This window comes from Psammomys obesus, unplaced genomic scaffold, assembly GCF_907164565.1.
Source record: "Psammomys obesus unplaced genomic scaffold, mPsaObe1.curated_primary_1811, whole genome shotgun sequence".
In the NCBI taxonomy this organism is placed as follows: Eukaryota; Metazoa; Chordata; class Mammalia; order Rodentia; family Muridae; genus Psammomys; species Psammomys obesus.
In genome coordinates this window covers 4060634-4081865 of record NW_026586463.1, presented here as the reverse complement: position 1 = coordinate 4081865, position 21232 = coordinate 4060634, and the positions used below count along the sequence as shown (strand labels likewise).

The 21232-nt window shown below is 42.3% G+C and overlaps 1 protein-coding gene across 1 annotated transcript in view; it reads left to right on the top strand.

Moving 5' to 3' along the window:
• Rgs7bp (regulator of G protein signaling 7 binding protein) overlaps positions 1–642 on the top strand; it is an 89381-nt gene extending 88739 nt beyond the window's left edge. The window contains exon 5 of the mRNA XM_055601920.1: positions 594–642. Within this exon, the coding sequence (XP_055457895.1) occupies positions 594–642 (49 nt within the window). The remainder of the gene's footprint in view (positions 1–593) is intronic.
• The last annotated feature ends 20590 nt before the right edge of the window (positions 643–21232 follow it).

The window sequence follows — 21232 nt, the reverse complement described above, 5'->3', positions numbered from 1 at the left end:
AAAAAAAAAAAAATCAGGTCTCACCTCCATATCTGAGAAGGCCGTGGTAGCTATTCATGGAGATGGGAATTTGTCTAAATACCTAAGCCAGATTTTCCACATCTAAGGTAATAGATTCAACCACCTTATCTTTTATTCAGTGCCTGGTTTCCAGCCTTTGCTCAGTCTTACAGGTCCCTTAGACACACTCCAAGATTTACAGATACTCTTTCAGTACCAGGTCCTAAAAGCAACATTGATAATCAGAGTTCTGCTAACTACATCGTTATTTCATGGTTGCCATGGGAGATTCACCACCTCCTGTTAGATGTGCCAATTGCATCCAGTAGGAGCTGCCCCTCTCTCCTGTCACCTGTCAAAGGACTTTCTCAGGTGTGGCCCCCTGTGGGGAATGGTCTTTGCCCCCCCCCAACAGAAACACCCAGCTGACTTGTAGGGGTAGGAGGAAAACACGGCTATTCTCTCGCAAACTCAAGTGCTACAAAGAGAAAAGGATGACACCTGTTTGTGGCACATATTCATTTTATCGCCATACTTTTTACATTCTATTTTAGTTTTCCCTGCAAGTTATAATGAATACCTGTTTTTTACAGGAAACCTGAAGTCACCATGTATAAAGAAAGTAAACATCATCTGAACTAACTCGAATGCAACTGTATTATTTAAAACCACATTTCTGGGCTCTAAATCAGTTAGAGCTGGGCCCAAAGACTCTTTTGAAAGTAACCTTCAGGCCAAAGTATCGCTTTAAAGTCTGAGAACTGGTGTTTGGTGTCCAGACACAGAACCACTGCAAACTGTCCCAGTTGTGCCATTCATTGGTTGGGTACAAAGCAAGCTGTAGAAGCAGCAGGACCCTAATTGAGGTTTTTGGGTATTCTCAAGCCCTGCCTGATCATTGTGCAACTCCCCGCCCCTGTAAAAAGTTAGGATTCTCAGATGTAGCCAATACTGCCACCTAGTGGAAGCCGAGCTTCAGAAAGACCAAAGTAAACAGCGCATCCTGCTCATTTCAGAAAACCTGTGAATGGGACACGTTAACAATGAGCCCGTTGAGACTTCCACACTGTGAAAGTCTCAGGATTGAAAGAAATAAGAACGATCATGCAGCTTAAACCCCTTCTCCATACATCCATGCCTAAACAGTATCTGTGTTTTCCTTTTGTTCCAGAGTAACACCACAGAAAATACTTACGTTTCCAGGAACTATAGGCAGAATGAAAAAACAAAAAAAAAAAAAAAAAAAAAAAAAAAAAAAAAAAAAAAAAAAAAAAAGCAGTGATACTGTATCAGCCCCGTAGAAAATTGTTACAATTAAGCTACAAGACCCATAATAGACCCAATAACAAAATAACTGAGCACACTACATTTAAAATCTGAGAAAAGTCTGGATAATTAAGTAAATTATGTAAGATTAAAGTTAATCTCTCCTGGGAGAGATTATTAGGTCTATAATTTAATCAAACTGAATTCTAAATAAAATAAGTTTTTAAATTTTAAAACTAGTAATAAACAACAAATGTGAAAAAGACTCGTCGTCAGTGTTGGTGGAGAAGTGGTGTTAGTGTGAGGGATAAAGGCTTCTTAGCACAATACCAAAGGAAAAAGTGACCAAGACAAGATGGATGGGCTGGACCGATAGCATTTTTAAAAGAATGTAAAACTCCTCTATAGTAAACGATAAACCAAATTAAAAGAAAATAATAATTGCAGTTCTTGCAAGAAAGAGATTAGACCTCTACTATAGGAGAACCATAGCACTTTGGAGAGTCTCTAGGCCTTTCAAGGCCTGTACTTTTTCCATTGCTGCTCGCGTGATTGTCTGTTTATCACACTGAATTGAACGTATATTTATTTTTCTTAGCATTGTTCTCTCAGCTCCTAATATTGTGTACAAACCAAACACTGAAAATAAATTCACTGAACGAGCAGATAGTGAAGGAATGGCATAAGTGATATTCTGTGATTCAGAAAAAGAATCAAACTTTACAGCAGGAATTAAGATAAAGATTCAAGGGAGTAATGCGCCATATATTAAAATAATCCACTGGTAACAAAGAACATGTTTGAATATACTAGGTGAGAGAAAATTACAAATACAAACAATTCAGAAAGACATTCATAGAAATAAGTTCCTGGGAACAATGAGGAAGTTTGAAATATAAACATTCTCTTATAGTCAACAAGAATATAAATCGATCTGATCTTTCTAGAAAATATTATATATTTTTATGCATGCCTAGTAACTTCACATTAAGGAAATTCTCCCTTTAAAAGTTCAGCAATGGGCCAGCGAGATGGCTGAGCGGGAAATGGCTCTTACCACCGAGGAAGTTAGATCCCCTGAAATCACATGCTAGAAGGAGAAAGCTGACCCCTCCTGCAGGCTGGCCTCTAATCTCCACATACACAAGTGTGTATGACACAAGTGTATGTACACACACACACACACACACACACACACTCACACACACACACCAAGTACATGTAATCATATTACTTAATGTTAAGCAAAAAAAAGTGAGTTAAGATGCGTTTGTTTATTATTTTAAAAGTCATACAGGAAAGGACGTCTTGTAAATATGCCTCCATTATATGGTTAAATATGGTACATCCTTTCAATGGATACTGTACACCAACTAAGAATGTGCACCGTATGTATTTACTGAAATGTGCAATCTATGTTATTAAGCAGAGAAGGTTGTAGGAGAGCTTTCAAAGGGTCACCCTCTTACAAACAAACGTGTGTGCATTAAAGAGTCTGAAAGAATGTCTGCCTTCAGGATGACAGCATTTTTCTCTGGGAGGTGAGATTTGGAGCAATTGTATTTTCTTTTTGCATATCTGTGATTTCTGACTTTTTCACAATGAGCATGTAGTACCTGTATAATTTTTTCAGGGAATAAACGATGACGTTGACAATATATATTAAATGAAAAAAAAACATGTTATAAAACAGTATGTATAGTATGACACAATATTTGTAAAAAAAGAAAACCACATATAAATATATCTATGTATGTATATATATATGCATAAGAAAGCTAGAAGGCCATAAACTACAATGTTAATAGCAGTTATCCACGGGTAGTGGGATTATGGGTGATTATTTTTCTTTTGCTTTTCTGTGTTTTCTAATTTTTCTACAATGAACATGTATTACTTGTGTAATAAAAACTAATAATAAAAGTTTAAAAAATACATAAAGGAGACATTTTGCATCATCACTTGTCCTCCCCCTCTTTTTCACCCTCGTATGGCTTACTCCTTGTCAAAACGTAGCCGGCAGGATATGGAGAACGGATGCCAGGGCAACATAAGAACACAGAGGGGAAGGGTGTAGAGGGTGAAAGGGAAGAGAGAGAGAGGGAGGCAGGAAAAGATGAGAGAAGGAAGACCATCCTGTGAAATTGACAGAGGAAAGATTAGAGTCCATAAGCAAACTGAGATGCCCTCAGACAACTGCATGCCATGAGGCAGCAGAAGAAATGAACTCAAGATTGTTATTGCAGCCTAGTGAAGGAATTTAACCGCTGGGGCTGCAGAGGTGGCTCAGCTGTCGCATGCGCTGATGCTGATGGCTCGCCTAGAGGACCCATGTTCCCAGTACCACGTGGCACTTCATAGCTGTCTGTAACTCCAGTCCCAGCAATTCCAAAGCTCGCCTCTGGCTTCTGTGGGCACCGCATGAGCATGGTGCACATATACACATGAGGGCAAAACAGCCCTACATATAAAATAAAAATCAAGAAGTCTTTAAAATAATACAGCCACTTGAATGCGGACTGGCAGAGGCTAAAATGGTAAGCAATTGCTTGCTGCTATCAGCAACCACCAATGCCCAACAGCTGTGAGATGGATGCCAATATGTCAGGAAACGTTGACAGACCTCAGCGAATCTCTGCAGTTCAGGCTTGAGCCGATTAAATGGGCTCACTCTTCAAGATGTATTTACCCGATCTAGGGATAGCTGCTACTAGATTCTGTTGTCACAGTTCTTGGAGAAATATAAGAAAAGAACAGCCCTTAGCACCAATACACATAGTTGATCCCAAGATCACATACTTAATATTTGTTGTCACCCTTTTCTGCCACCCAGTCCTGGGTTCACTTCATTCTGTCACCTCTAAGCTCTGGGACCTCAGTCACTACACACTTATGTGAACTGTACTTTTCTACTCTCCATTAAACCCGAGTTTAATGGAACTGAGTTTAATGGTCATTTGTTGGTATGGCCAACAAATGACCCCATGGGTATCCTATGTGTCAAACATACTCTTCTATGTTCTCATTATGGTTCAGTAGCCGCTCCTACCCCCATCATGAGGACTGGGGTCAATCACCCATTTATTGACATGAGGAATCTAAAGTAATTAGCCGTGGCTTAAACTACATTAAAACTCTCATTTTCTCTTCTCTAATATCCAGGACATCAGACAAATAGATTCTAAAAAGGAGGCATGGATTTCTCAGTGAGTCAAAGGCCTCTTCTCCTGCCAGCTCTTCTCTTTTTAGAGCCATATATTCCTATTAAAGCCACAAGCCATAGAGTGGGCTTTGACACAAGGATTGTAAAGCTTCAGGAAGGACACTGATTGTGCAAGGGTCTCCTTTGAAAAGCATGTCATTACTGTTAGGAGAGAGTATGGCTCTTGGATGAAGATGGCCATCCAAGTTAAGGGTTTGTTAGAGAGCAGCAGACTGAAGGAGAGGCTTCAACCCATTCAGAGAAAGCAGAGTTAGTTCTTTTTAAAGTCCCATGAGAAGAAGGAGGAAGGCTGATTTCACCCAAGTAGACTTAGAGAAGTTATGGCTGGAGAAGCAGTGTGTTTGGCTGGGGGTTTTCTGTGTTTGCTTCTTTCTTTATGTTTCCAGATGAAGGGGTGGTTAGCAGGTCCTAAGGAAGGCTGTTCCTGGAAAGGGGGCTAGTTGGGGGGGCATCTAGAAGAACAATGGACCCATCCACTCTGCAGCCCTTCTCCATTTGGGGGTTGTTATCTGGAAATTCCCTGTCTCAGGAGGGAGAGAGGGAGGGAGGGAGGGAGAGCAGTGAAGTCGGAAAGACACTCAGGGATGCAGCCATCTGGGTCTGTGTTGCCGTTCACCTCGCACAGAGGATTTGTGGCCTAAGTCTCTCCACTAGATGGAGCTTCTGCAGATGTAACCAGTGGCAGGAAACAGGAGCTGCCGCAGCTTCCACAGATACACATTCTGTGCTGACAGGGAGGGGGGTCTCACAGTCTTATGCAGGGTCCCACGTCAGTAGATTAGACCCTAAGTCCACGGAGGTGGCGTTGGCTGACCTCCTGCAGACAGCAGAGGCAGAGCTCTCCAGAAGACAGGTTCATTCCAGTCAGGGCAGGTGTCCTCATTCCCAAGTCCTTTCTTTGTGACAAAGGTACAACAGTTGATGTCTGCTTGACAACAGGGAAGACATTCAGTGGCCTGGTAGCATAACAAATTGCCAAATACACAGTGGCTTAAGACAAGCATGGCGTTAACCTTTCTAGATGTTAAATCCATTTCAATGTTCTTAAATCAAGGAATCCACAGGCTCAAAGCCTCTAGAACCTTTACAGGTTCAAAAAGCCTCCTGCATTCCTTGGCTCGTGGCCCCTTCTAGTAGAGAGGAATGTGATGGTTCTGGAAGCCAAAGAGGCTCATCAGACTTCATATTCCCTTCTTACTGACAGGAGGAACGAGGGACACTAACGTACTTTTACTTCTGAGAGAATATCCCAGCATTCCACAGACCACAGGGTACCTAAGGACATGACTGACACAGCAGAAGTTTACAGTGGTCACCGCCACCAGCTCCCCTGGAGCTTATGCATCTCACCCAGAAATCCAGAGCACTTCGGGCCCGTCCAGTCCACTTAACAAACATCTGGTTAACACAACATTCTCCCAGATGGTGCCACTGTGAGGCGTAGTGAGATTTTCCAGAGGCAGAGAAGCACTGTCCCAAGATCCTCTGAAGACATGGACTTATTCACCACATACACTTATCTGAGGTTTGCTATGTAAAATGCTGTCAACATGAGGTCAACCAGAGGTCAACAAGTCTGGTTCCAAAATGTCCAGTGAGCACAGGCACACATGGAGCTTGACTGGTAAGGGTTGTCCTCACAGTTGGACAAGGGTCCATAGCACTCAGACACATGATGTGTGTCAGAGCACACATGCTTACCAGTTGTTGGAAGTCAGTCTGTGCTGTTAGGGCTCTCTGCCCCACTTACCTCAGGGAACCTGCAGAGGGCTTTTAAAGACCACGTATTTGTTGGTGGAAAGATAAAAGCAAAGATTCTTACTAAGGACCCATGGGACTTTCAGAATCCTGATCCTCTTCAAAATCCTCATATCTGTCCTATAGTAATCGCATTATCATTACAAGCAGGAAGAGTGTTTGTAAGTGGGTTCACAGCTTCACAAGGTACTTGTCTGAGACTGTTCTAAGCTATAGAGAGAGGCCACACTAGCACAGCAGTTGCCACTGGGGCTTCTGGAATCAGCCAGTGGCATTGTAGCTGCTAACCCTGCTGTGATCTCCCAAGGAAGTCCAATATCTTCCCCATTTCCCTTGTGTAGCAATGGTTTGATCTTCAAGCTGAGAACAGGAGGTTCCTGGAATGTTTATCAGGTCTTTTTTCTTTTCCAAGTTCATTGCCTGTTTCCCTCCAGGCTAAGGACCAACGTGCTGGAGCTGCCACTACTAAGCACGTCCACTCCATTGATAAACTTGAGTGTTAATGAAAGAAGGCTCATAAAAGCAGCTGCCACACTATGAAGTGGGTCTGCTTCCAAACCCAGTTTGCTCTTCTCTAACAGAGACGGACAATGTTGGAACATCAGTGTCAGCTCAGATTCTGTCCCCCAGAGCCCCTGAAAAATGAAGAAATCCCTGCCTTTTCCTATTTTATGGTTTCCAGAATAAATGGCTACATGACTCTTTGGGGAAAGACTCGGAGAGGGAGGTAACTGCTGTCTTGTGGGGACTATGTGGCCTTTGCAAGTCGTGTGGGGGACCATGTGGCTTCTCTTTTCACGGAGGAGTTCTGGGTCTGATACAGGCTCTCACGGGTGAAAACTGGGCAAGAGACCATGATGTCAGCCTTTTATTTATGTAGTTTGAACATTTTCAGGGTACAGCTCCGCTTCTTGTGAATGCCATGACTATCATTAGTCACCTCAAGTGATCCTCCAGGTCTGTTCTCTCCTGGTATATTTGAACATCGATGCTCGTTATAGGAGTTATGCCCACCTTGCTTCTGAAAGTTAGGTAGTCTCACTCATCTAACAACCTAAGATGCCACCATCTTCATCACTCTCAGAATCCCAGGCATCTGTGCTCCTTCCTGCTGCTGCTGCTCCTCCCTCCCTCACACATTCTTTATTGTCTGGGAAAACAAAGTGTCCCCTGGGTGCTCCCAAGGAACAGAACCAGGGTGGGGCTTTCCAATGTCAGCAAAATCTTTTTCAGCAAGCTCACCTACCTGAACCTTTCAGTCCCTTCCTTTGCACACCACCATAGTATTTCTGGGATTCCAGCTAGGCCTGCCCAGCCCATCATTTTTTTTTTCACTCTTCTAAGTGTGATATAACAAGCATATTGAAACCATCTTTCAAAGCCTGAAGTAAAGTACTAAACCCTGTGTCACAGAATGCTGTTCCCACACTTCAGCTACCTCACTTAGAGTCCATTCTTACATATGCTTTTCTGGTCTGTAGTGGGTGTGTGTAAGCCATCTCTTGGGAAACAACTCAGTACTTCCCTTTGGAAACAGCAGATGCTCATTGTTGGCTTGGCCCCAGTTGTTGGTCTGGCCGCAGGAACAAGGAAATACAGTAATACCTTGAGAAAAAGAATGATCTCAGTCTCATTAGACGAAAGGGTCCATGTGTGGACTCAGCCTTCCACAAGGTGAGGGGCTGTGTCTTCAGGCTCCAAGGGTTTAAGAGCATCTGGAGGTTCAAAGTACTGACTTGAAAGACCTGGTAGTTCTTTTTCCAGCTTTCCAGCTTTCTTTTAGCCCCAAACTCAGGTACTGGGAAGTCATCCTGTCCTGAACCCTGCCGCTCTCACTGTTAAGGGCAGCATCTTGTCTTCAGAAGTGTGTGCCTTCCTGCTACAGAAAATGAGACTCGCTAAATCCTTCCGAAGAGGTCCATTGACTCTCACTCACGCTTTGGATGGATGGATGGATGGATGGATGGATGGATGGATGGATGGATGGATCAATTGCCTGTTATTTTCCTTCATCAGTTGCTAGCTCTCCCATGCCAAAGTTTCTTCTCAAACTCACCAGAAATGAATATTCTGACAGTTCAATGGTACAGCACAGTAGTGTTCCATGTTCCCCTACTTTTAAGACCAGGAATCTTACCGCCAATTGTCTGGTGAATAATCCCACCCTTGGAATCACCATCTTACGGCCCTTCTGGTACCCAATATCTTTAACTGATTTTTATAAAAACAGATAATAAGTTAAGGATTGTGTCAACATTTTGTTTCCTTTGTTTTATTTTAAGCTGAGACAATGCAAATTTATTAAAGAAAAGTGAAAACTCCCAAGAGGGCTGGGGTTTCAAGAGAGTAATACCCTCAATGGTGTTTTTTCAGTTCAATGAAGTACAAGTGTGCATAAAAAAAAAAGATGAGAGTTCAAGACATTCTGCGTGGGCTACCCACATATGGTATCACCATGAGAAGAAGTGTGGCTGAAGAGGATTGTGGGCAGGGACCGAGCCAGAGGGATCATCTGGGCTTTAAAGCTTAGGGGAAAAGAGAAGAGCTAACGGAGAACCCTAAAAAGTATTAGTAAAAAAGAAAGATGACGGCAAAGCCCTGTCCTGGTGGAGAGATGTTCAGCAAAGAGCGATGTGCTAAGTGCACACAAAAAGTAGAACCGGTCAGTCTCCATGGCAGACACATAGGGTTTGTGACAACTTCAACACTGAAGGACAGAGCATATAGTTGATGAGAGACTCTAAGATGGAGAAGCCCTGCAGTGTTACTGGAAGGGGAGCAGCAAAAAAGAAAAGGATAAGAGGAGGAAAGATGGAGGCGAGACAGCAGGGTTACCCGTGGATGCCCAGAGGGGTGGTTTAATAACGAGAGGCGCCATCATTGAAGGAATTACAAAGAAGCCCCGCAAAGCTAGGAACGGAGCTCAGTGGACAACGGTTGTACCACCTTACTCTCCAAAAATAAATAAATAAATAAATAAAATTATAAGTGCATTTGGGGGCTGGCGATTAAATTTTAGTGGGTTTGACCAAGAATGTTGCTGAGACCTTTTAAGAAGCTTCTCGACTACACTAGATCTAAGTTAAGCCGTAGTTCAACCCTTTAATGTAACATGTAAACGGCGCCTGTGGTGTCTGCTGTAGCGCGCAAAGCGACCCACTTAGCAGCGAAAGGGCGTTTGTTCTGGGATAAAATAGAGTTTGCCTTAAGAGGATCTGCTGTCATGGCAGCAGCTTTTCTAAAGAGATCTGTCAAACTACTGCAGGCCTTCTCCAGGTGGGAGGGATACCCTTTATGAATCAGGCCAGGGGCTCAACTTAAGTGTCTCTTATTAGAGGGTCTAAGTTATACTAATAAGAGGAATGCCCATCCCCTTCCACAGCCAAATCTTAGAGATAACTTTAATTTTGATAGCAAAGAGTTACACTTGGACCCTACTGACAACTAGCCCCTTCTACCACAACAGGGCATTCAAGTCTGGAACAGAAAGTGACTCTCCCTGTTCCTCAGCCAAGGCCTAAGAGGGCAGAAACTGAGGACAAGGGCTGGACCTGAAGGGCAGCTTGGGTGTCTTGACAGAAAGTGACCCTAAAGAAAGGGCACTGTGTGTGAACTGGGAAGAAGAGGAGAGCCAGGGATAATGTCAACCATATCCTATGTGTTCCTTAGAGAAAAAAAAAAAATGTTCAATAATATTTGGTAAAACACAGTGAGAAGAAAAATGAAAAATTACTAACAGCCAACATCAGGGCTGAGGAAAATTCAGTTTAATCCAAGCTACTGAGATTCTTGCAGGAGACAGGCCAGTATGATCAGACAGCGAAAGAGAATGGTGGATTTGACCAGCTCTTGAAAGTGATGCATTATGAACATCAAAAAGTTCTTGGGAAGGTTTTGTGTTTGTAAGGCAGAGTACACGGACACACCTAGAGAATGTTCAGAAGCCTGATGAAAGTTTGCCTCGGCAAAGGCTCTTTGTCAGGGAAGTGCCACAAAAGAATGGGGTTAGAGAGCACAGCTCTTGACTTCTGCTTCTCTTTTCTTCTCCTCAGCACGCACACACACACACACACACACACACACACACACACACTCCCACCTCGGCACTAACTTTGTTGCTCAAATCCATCAGCAAAATAGCTGTTCATATTCCTCTGAGGTACAACTTACATGGCCTGAGGAATACAGACATATTTTTCTAAGCTTTCCTCCAATTCCAGTCTTCTAAGGGTGCATTAGTAAGTGGAAAGGTACTGGCAAGCACTCATATTCCCAAGAGAATGTGGAGGGGGCAACTCGACTGAGTCCCTGATGGAACCAGTTATGACCCAAGTTCGCCACGTGTCCATTCGCCCACATAAGGACACAAGGATCTATGCACAGCCCAGATGTCTCTGGTCTCTCCTTGGTGCCAAGGACTGACTGTGTCTCTTCTCCACGCAGCTTCTTGAACCTAAATCTGCTATTCTTCACATTACGAAATCCCCAGGTTGAATCCCCCTCTGGGGAAGCAGACAGGAAGCCATCTGCAGGGACTGACTGTTAATGTCCCTTCCAGCTTTAACAGAAACCATTCCAGAAGCCAGCCCTTCTGTAAGCACGGCTCTCTGAGAAGGATTTGTCATTTTCAACTCAATTCTTTCCATTTGAATAATCTGGTAGATTTATAGTGAGGCCTCCAGACTATAGGATCAGGATCTATAGTTAGTCACTATTACTCAACCATTTCATAGATAAGCAACCATTCTGGGACTTGAAAATCTATTTACCTTCACCGAAGCGTAGCTCACAGTTTGTCCGATAGATGGCAGTACAACACTTTGTACGCTGTTATATCTGCAACTATTTCTAATTCTGCTAATTGTAAAACATCGAGAAGCTTTATCACGAGAGAATGGAAAATACAATTTTTGTTTTCTGTTATTCCGTTATTACCACAGGAATGTTTGTAGGTTGTCTCACATATTCAAAATATTTCAAAGCATGCAAAGTATAACTTCAATAACTCGATCCTGCCATAATCCTATGTGATGCTTATTTTCATTTTTATACAGTAAGTTCAGAAATTAATTATAAACTAATTCAAAGCCATTAATATAGCTAACAAGTAGAACCAGTTTCCAAAAACACAAAAATCTTTCCAACACACATCTGTTTAGCAAAAGCAATTATCTACATGTCAAATTTTTAAATGTCACAGAGCATTATGAACCAGCAGATACATGGGATTAAAAATCACAGACTTTGGAACAAAATCTGCCTGATAAGTACGATGACCTACCAAACCGGCTTGGCTGGCAACTTTTTCAGTCTTAACTTCGGACATGTCAGGGGAATTCAACTTTTTTAGTTGCTGGAATGCTCCTCGGTCCCCAGTACAACAGGCTTGCTGGTGAGTGGGCCATGAGCGACACGTGCACGGTGGGGGGGGGGGGGAGCCCAGTGGTTCCGTGAGAGGTCTACCAAGTGGCACTAACACTCCTGAGTGTTTCCGAAAGAGTGACTCGTCTTAGTGCTGCGGTTAAGGGATGGTAGCAAATCTCTCTTGCTGTCACCTCGATAAGACGTGGGACGTAACCATGAGACTCACTCTTGATTCCAGGCTCCACAGCTCAGGCCATCTGAACATTTCCCAAACTTGAGCCTCAGTTTGGTTCAAGCGGCTGGTTTTACAGTTCCCTTCAGAGGCAGCTCTCCGAAAGATGCGGCAAAACACACAAGTGGAGCACCATGAGCTTGGAAGAGGCCTTTCTCTCCTCACGTGTAAGGCAGACTCAAGCAAAGGGAGCCTTTCCAAATCTCAGACTTCAGCGCTTCGGGAGTGTTGTAAGTATGAAGGGGAAAAGGGCAGCCATCCCTTCCATCACCCTGGAAGGCATCCTGATAGTTGAAGAGTAAAATACCCTTAGGACTACAGAAGCCAAGTGGGGGCTCTGAGGAACTGAAGTAAAAAGATCCGTTTGCTTGCCCAGATGGCATGGACACAGATGTGGGGAAATGGCTCTGAACACAACTGTCTTTGTGTCCCTGTAATTCTACTTCATTCTGTCACACTCCAGAAACAAAATCACTAATTAGATGTGCTGGAGGCTCTGACGAAACTCGGTAGGTCATCAAAAGCAGCAGGAGAAAGAGACAGACAATACATAAACTAGAAGACTGATTGGGAAGGAGCAGCAGAACAGCAGGATGGGGAGGAAAGAAGAGAAACAGCAGGGATGACCATGCTCAACTAGTTATTTAAATGTATGAAAATATCATAATGAGACCCATTATGCATAATTAATATCTACTGATGAAAAGGACAAAAAAGAAAGTAAGGAGCCTAGATGGAAATTGATTGAAATTAAAAAAAAAAAAACAACAGTTCTCTCATTAAAACCAACAATAACAACAACAACAAAACCCTTTTCATTTGTGACCTATACAACACCTAAAATTAAAAGTATCTGAGAATCAGAATCTGAAGAGGAACAGCAATTGCTGACGACTATCTACGGGGAATGAATTGATATCAGCTGTAAAAATAACTTCACAAATGTACACAGATGGTGTTTCTCTGATCTCCATTCAGATGTACCTTCTTTCCTGAGTTTCTTTTCATTGTCACCTTCCGGAAATGCTGCCTCTCAGAGGTTTCTCCCCAGTCTCATCCCCAAAATGACATTACCACACAAACCTGTGACTCTCTCTCCCTTATGCCGTACTGCTAGCCTTGGCTGACAAAGTCTGTGGCTGATGAACCTGTGTGGGACTCTCTTCAGCTTGACTAGGGGACTCTTGCCCCTTCCTCTTGACTTGGTCCATGATAGTTCTTTTTTTGAAACTGGGTAAAATAGTGCTTCTCAACCTGTGGGTCGCGAACCCCTGGGAATCAAATGACTCTTCTGCAGGGGCCACCTAAGACCATTGGGGAAAACACAGATATTTACATTATGATTCATAACAGTAGCGAAATTACAGTTATGAAATAGCAGCGAATACAGCAACATGAGGAACAGTACTGAAGGGTCATGGCGTTAGGAGGGCTGAGAACAACTTTTCTAAAATCTAGCTGTAATTCCTGCTTGCTCCCTGTCCCAAGGTGGTACAGCACACTGCAGATCCAACTTAGGTGAGGCTAGAAGAGGCTGGAAAGAGAACAATTCAAAGAAACTCTGTTCCCTTTTTCTTTCCTCTCCCCAGTCAAGCTCTCAGACATGGAGCCAGTCTGCCATTACAGCCCCCACTGAATGGTGGAAGGAAGTGAGAAAGTCCCCAGCAGATGAAGGACCAGAAAGAAGCAAAGTTCTAACAAGCCATGGGGGGTTGGGGGGCGGTGGCAACTGGTCCCTTTCAGCCTCCAGATTTTGAAAAGGGAAAATAAAATTTAAGAAGGCAAGACTTGTGTCTACCTCCTGTCTTTTGTACTAAAATCGCTGGAAAGAAGACAGACAGAGTGGAAAGAACACTACAGCCTTCCAAGAGAGAGCCGCTGAACCTTTCACCGTGCAGTTCCTGGGGTCATCAAAAGCAGGACATCTCTAGACAAGTCAAAGTATATATTTCTGAATAAAAATCATAACAGAGAGAAATCCTTGCCAAGAAAGACTGGATAGGGAAGAGAAGTACTTATAAAAAATAATTCATTAGTTGTTTTAAAAAAAATCAAATAGCTATGCTACATTTGCACTTCTGTTGACAGGATGAATAAATGGTTAATTCTGCTATAGTATTTATAGAAAGTTGTTTGTGTGCTGATAATTCGGCAAATAGGTCTGTTAATAAATTACTTAATCAGCTAATTGCTCATCCATAAATTACTTTTTGGGTAAGCGGGTGCTCAGCAAATTGGTTTTTCAGCAAACTGGTCTCATGATAAATTGCTTTTCCATGAATTGATCTGTGTCAGCCTAGTGGTAAGAGAGTGTGGAGCCATGGTCCCACCATGCTTATTTGGACTCTAGATACTTTTCGCAACTCAAAGCTTGCACTAGTTGGGAAAACCTCAAAGTACATCTGTATTGTTTTTAGAGCACCTGCAGCTTCTGTTTTGGCAAAAAGCATGAAATCCAACGAGCCACGCATAATGAAGCACAAATCTGAAATGAGTGTGTCTCCACAGACAGCTCCAGTCTTTCCAGAAAGCCTCGAGGCACAGCCAGAATAGAAAGGGGAAGAAAAATGAGTGAGATTGAATCATGGGGAAAAACAGGGGAAATGGGATGCTGCAAATAAGCCCAAGGCAACCTGAGCTGCTGCAGAGAAAATTCACAGGAAGGGTGCACGTCTTGCTCAGTTAAAGCTTGCCTGGCTTGAGCTCACTTTGAGATAACTGTCTCTACTTTAAATCACTTTGTATTTTCCCACAATACAGAAGGATTTCTTGTGATTAAACTTCGTTGAAGTATGGCTCACATTTTAAGTATGTTTGTGTAAGTTCGAGCTAATGTGTCCTCAGAAACATTGGTCATAGAATGTCCTTATAACCCTAACCACCTCGATGCCATGCTTCACAGTGTCTCTATTTGGTTCATGCAATTTTCTTTTGGATCCTGCCCTCCCAAACCTGTATTCAACTTACTGTTTCTCAGGCTTCTTTGACCTCAACAACCACATGGAACCAGGTATCAACCACCTTAGCCCACAATGATGTCTCCGTATTCTGTGAACTATAAACACTAATGGTCTGAATCCCTCATTTGCCTTTCAATTCCATACACCTCATATTTTACTTATTTTGTTCATGTGTCACAGCACATACCAGGAGATTCTAACCCTGAGGTATCCCCCTTAGATGTTTTCATAGTTTAGCATCTTGTCTGTGATGGAGTCCCACCCACATCCACTCTGACAAAGGTTTATGGAACTGGATGGAATTTTTCATCTGTAATTTAAGCTTTTTGCTCTTGTGTAAGGAAATAATTTGTTTGCTCATATGCTTAAAATAGACCCCACACCAAAGCATTTAGCAGAAAGAATGCTTTCAAAAGGATTTTTATAATGATAGGGAAATATGGTATTCAGAAATGGAAGTGAATTGGTTTTATTGAAAAAACAACTTTGGAACATATAATATTCTTACCAATTTGTTGGACACAGCACTCAGACCCAGAGTGGTAGGTGTTTGTAGAAAAATTTAATTTATTATTACATTATAAAATAAATTTGAATGTCAAATGAAGTATTTATTTATCCCATCTTAGGAAGGAGAAACTTGACAAAATTGAAGGCAAGAAATCAAAAGTCTGTCTTTGTGGCATGGTAGGTTGTGAGCTAAGGTTGGGTTTTATTTGTTGAAAAATTGAAAATGATATTGGGGTGAGTGAAGAATATACAGTAATGAATAAAGATCAGAAAATAAAATCCTGTTTGTGAAGTGCCCATGTGAATGTTTGTTGATTTTGATTCTTCTTCTTTCTCTTCTGTGGTAAGGACTCACTGTGTAGCCCAAGTTGCTCTTGAACTTTTGATCTGACTCAGTCTCAACAGAACTGAGATGCAGGCACCTGTCACCCCCCCCCCAGTGAGGACCACCTTTAAATAACAAGTATCCAAGGTCCCTGAAACTGGAGGCATCATCTTATACTTGATGTGTATATACTCCTAGGATAGGGTTATCGTATTAAGATGCTTCCTCTTGCTTTATTGAGATTACTTAACCTTTACATACAAAATATTCTTTGGAAACTTCAACCAAAGTTATGAAGAAATAAGCTTAACAGTAAAAAGAAATGCAGTCAACAAAAGAGACCAACTATTCTGTGAACATGGTCTTATCTATATGACAATGACTTATCTATATTGTCTTATCTTTATGAGTGCTTTTGATAAAGATGTGTCACAATATTGCAGTAGGTATGTAAAGACCTGGATATAAACAGAAGAAAGAGATAAAAAGCTGAAAACTGGAACTCTGGAGGTACATTAGGTTTGGGATCCCAGACGATTTTTTTTTCACTGTGAATATTGTAATACTAATTGACTTTTAAAGTACCCATCTATTGCTACAAACAATAAAACTCTTACAAAAGTGTAAGAAGGTTATCCTATCCCCAGGTTCTTAGCTGGTGATCTTGAATGTAGGCTAGAGGTGCCTTGAAACTCTTGCTGAATACAGATCTATTCTCTTGGGCCATTTTTCCACAGACACATCATCTGAAGGAAGTCAATAATGTCCACAGTTGTTCAACCAATGTGTACATGTAAGCCAATTTGGGGAAGTATGAAGGTTATCTGTAGAATTAAACAGACTTAGCCTCTAAGAAGGGCTGGTAGGAAGGTAAAAAAGAACAAACTGTCACTTGCCATTACAGACCGATGTGCACATACTATCAGGAACACTTGAAAAAGAAAAGCCCCTTTTCACTGTAACCCATTAAGAATCCCTTCTGAGATGTAAAGAGCTGCTTCCCACAGGACCAGGCCATTTTCATCTTTGTTTCTCCCACATAACAGAGTGTGGTGCTTTGAGATCACCAGTAGTCACTGAGTGAATAATTAAACCTTAGTATGTAGATATGTATCACAGTCTGTACACACCTATTCCATTAACCTCCAGCCTGAACTGCTCCAGCTTTTGATCTCACGTTGGGCCAGCCAATGGGACGTCTTTTCAGGAGCTAGAGTCACGGGAAGAGAAACGGTAATCAAGGTACCTGCTCTGCCTTCTCTCTCTCTCTCTCTAAGTCACACCCCACTCCTATGGGGGCTATGATTTCTGCCAGATTAAAATAATAACTTCCTCTACTTGTGTCTTCAGAAGTAGGGGAGCTAACAGCTTCTGTCTTAGCACATTCGGGCTGCTAAAACAAAGCACAATAGATGAGGAGGCTTAGAAATAACAGAATCTCCCCCCTAAGAGTTATAGAGGCTGAAAGTTCAAGGTCAGAGTGCAACATGGTCAGGTCCGGATGAAGGGCCTCACCTGGGTTGCAGACTACATGGTTGCAGGGATATAGCGGGAGAAGAAAAGACTACTCTTCTCTCCTCTTCTCTTCCTCCCCTCTTTCCCTCCCCCAACCCCTTCATCTCACTATGTAGACTGCCAGACTGCTAGGCTGGCCTCAAACTCACAAAGATTTCTGCCTCTGCCTCCCAAATGCTGTGATTAAAGGCATGAACCACTAGGCCCAACCCAAAAGGTCTCTTCTTGTGAGAGTGCTGCTCTCTTTCTTGAAGACTCTGTTTTTGTTTTTGTTTGTTTGTTTGTTTGTTTGTTTTACTACCCAAGCACCTTCCAAAGGCCTGCCCCTGCCCTCCTATATCATGACCTGAAGTCAGGCTTTCAGTATGAATGCCAAGGGAAGCAAACATGTCTTCCCATGGCATCGCCATGCCTCACCGCCTTCTCTGAATCCATCCATCAGGACGTTGTACTGTCTTTATGTTACTTCCAGTGAAATTTTGATTATTCTTACTTTCCATTCACCTTCCTGCTCATGGGTAACAGATGTAATGTGTACCTAATGCTCTTCGTCAGCCTAATTCGATAAATCTTTATAATACCAGGCACTATGCAAAGCAACAGGCGCTTATGAAAATTAAGGCTTATCTTTAGTTGCCAAGTCCTGGAAAGGACAAAGAGAAGAAATGCAAAAAATTATATATTCAGTGTACAGAGTAAGGTTATTCATTATGGAAAGCATAAACTACTAAAATAAAAGGATACCTTCAGAGGGAGCAAACAACTTTTAAATTTACCCCTTCCTGTTTTCTTCACGGATGTAGCACCTCACAGGAGTGTGTGACTGAGTTCACAGTTGCTTTGGCCTTTGTCAAAACTGAGCTATAACAATTACCTTCATAAACATATTTTTGGATCTAAGACTCATCCCAACTCCCATGCGGTATGCATTTAAGGTATTGAAGCTTGATTTAGAGAGATACAATATATGCTAAAGGCCTGGATCTGTATCGATGATTTTAGAAGCTTCCCATTTAAACAAGCAGACAACAGGAAGAACTCAAGAGTTCATAGAAGCAGAGCCAACCTCAGCTTTGTAGTGAGTGCTTATGGTGTGGGAGAAAAATGGAATTTGTGGACCAGAATTTTTAAGGTCCACACCATGACTGCCTGACTCACCTGTTAAGAGCCTGAATTCCTCCCCTGACTTTCTGGTTTTATATTTCATTAATTATTTTTTAGCACTGAAGATAATAGTTTCATTATGACACTTTCGTGTGTGTATATCATTTTATTCTGATTGTGCTCAACTTCCCATTCTTATCTCTTGCTCTCCTTCCTCCTGCCCACTGGTCCTCTTCCTCTCATCCCGTTAAGTGCTTGGGTTCACATCTGACCACTGCACTTCCTAAGAAAGGATCCATTAGCATCTCCTTGTTTCAGTTGTTTTGTCAATAAATAAAAATAGTAGGGGCATAGTGAATATTAGATGAGTCAATGTAAACAAAGAACTCACGAATTAATCCATGCTATGCTGTTGTTTTGTTTAAAAAAACATATAAAGCCATTATGGAATCCTTCCCCTGAATCAGGCTTGGTCTGGCCCAGTGACTGACATCCTTTGATGTGGTCAGGGAAACCTCTTGGAATTCTTTCAGTCAACTGTCTCTGTCTCAATTTACGTTTTCCAAGATGGTTCAGAATCGGATATAACAATAGGAAGCAGAGCACAGATTGATGCTACGAATTCTTCCAATAGTAAGCTACAGAGGGCTGGAAGAGCAAAGAGCTTATGTTGACTAGGAGGAGATTGGTAGAGTCCTTGTGAGGTAAGCATTTGCTCTGGGACAAGAGGAAGCCAGCAGGCCTGAGAGGACTGCGGAGACAGAGGACAACTGTCCTCCTAGGAAACCGTTTTCAGTTACCAGGATGTGCTTGTCCTTTGTTTATCCCGGGGTGCACTCTCTAAAAGCACTTAATCTTCCCAAGGCCAGCACTAAAAGGCACTGATGTCTATTATGGGAAGAAACAAAAAAAAGACAGAAAGCCAAATAGAGGTTATATAACCGTGTTGCAAATTTTTAAACGCTTTATGTCCTGCTTTATCAGAATCTCATGACTGTGAGATCAAAAGCGTTTGTGTGTGTCTGTGTCTCTGTGTGTGCTTGTGTGTATGTGTGTGCATGTATTTGCATGTGCATATCTGTATATGTCTGTGTGTGAATGTATGTGTTTCATGTGCATGCACTTGCGTTAGTGTGTGTGTGTGTGTGTGTCTGTGTGTGTGCATGTGCCTAGCTGTGGAGAGGGCGGGTGTGATGAGTTTCAGTGTCTATGTGTCTGTGTTCACATGCTAGCCTTTCTCTCCTTGTTTCTGAGTCATCTTTTTCTACTTAGAACGCTTATCACGTATCTGCCTTGAATCCATTTCATATCAGGGCCGCTTCTCTCTGCCTCTATGAGTTTCTCCAGGAAAAATCATCTACTTTTCTATGAGCTGATGCCAGGACCTTTGCCCTATTGCCCCCTTGAAAAGATATTGTGGGGTCAGCAAAATGGTGAGTGTGAGATTAGAGTTCCTGAAACCCTAATTGTTTTTACTTCCCCCCATAATCACGCCCACAAGTTTGTTCTGGCAAATTAAATTCACACAATTGGAGGCCTCTGAATAACAACAGAACAGCATAATTTATGATTACAAAGCACTCTTGGTTTTAGATGCTAATTCCTCCGCTGGTAATTTTCTTACATTTTCACATCAAGGGTTTTCACTTCTGCCCAACCTCTGAAGCCTTCCTGGGTCAGCATAAAGTGAGTTCTCATCCTCATGCAGGTCACTTGGCATTACATTCCCCTCTTTAATATGAGCCCTGCCTTTAAAATTGCTCTTTCGGCCCTCTATCAGCTCATGAAGGCATTTTCCTAAACAAAGACCTTATTTTCTCCTAGAACTATTGTTCTAGGAGAAACAATAGTTTCTAGTGCCAGGTGCAAAATGGACCATATGTGATGAGATGGAGAGGAATCCCCAGAGAAAAACTGTAATTGAATGTGAACAGATCAGCCAGGTAGTTATGTGCCACTGGGGAATGGGCAAAGCTACACGGACAGAAGTAAGTAGGAGACCATCTTTGTTTACTCAGGATAACGTGAGAGGCTTTTGTCTGTGGTGGGGGGTAGAATTTAAGTAGTTCACTGAGAGAATAGCCTCAGGCAAAACCAAAAGAGGAGTAAGGAAAGCAAGATAGAGGGGAAGGAAGCTTGTGGAAATTGAAAATCCAGCCCTTGCTCGATCCAACAGGGAACTCTAGGGCAAGAATAACACCACAGAGTTGACTCTTCTGGAAACAGGAGGCCAGGCCATTGTTCCTCGGTGTGAAACATTGTGGGCCAGCAAGTCCTGACAGCACAGGACTTGAGAGTAGAGAAGCAGAGGCTCTAGATGAGGTGCGCATGAACCAGGTGACAAGGAGGGGCAGCAGGACCACCATGCCCAACACCCACGTGAGTACAGGGTGTCCAAGTCTGGCCACACTCAGAAAACATCAAACACATATCACAGTGCATTCATCCAAAGTCACTCTCTCAAGCTCTTCCTTTTACAATTCAGTTCAAAACTATTAGTCCTTTATCTCTGTATCATACTGTATTTTAACTTCATCTTACTATAAACATAGGCTATTCTCAAACAGAAATTCTGAGTGCTGCTTGGTTGCACAGTAGCAAAGATGAGAGTCTCATTATCAATTTCCGGCAGATAATGTAAGTTCATATTAGGAGAGTGACATTGCTGGGTTCTGATTGGCTGGATTGCTCATAGTCAGATTGATCCAAACTCTGACAGCAAGGCAGGAGCACATATTTGCAAACATTTTATTGCTCTGGCAGAAGAAATAAGTGTTTTGTCCATTTAATATCTTACATAGCAGCTTTTCTTCTAAGCATGTGTCTGGCAGTGTCCTATTCATCTGATAATTGCAGATAAAATAATCCCAATACACAATAGTTTTGTATAACAACAACAACAAAGAGAATAAAAAGGATGTGTGTGACTGTACTGCAGAGAATTAGAGCCAAGATCTGTCAGCTGCAAAACAACA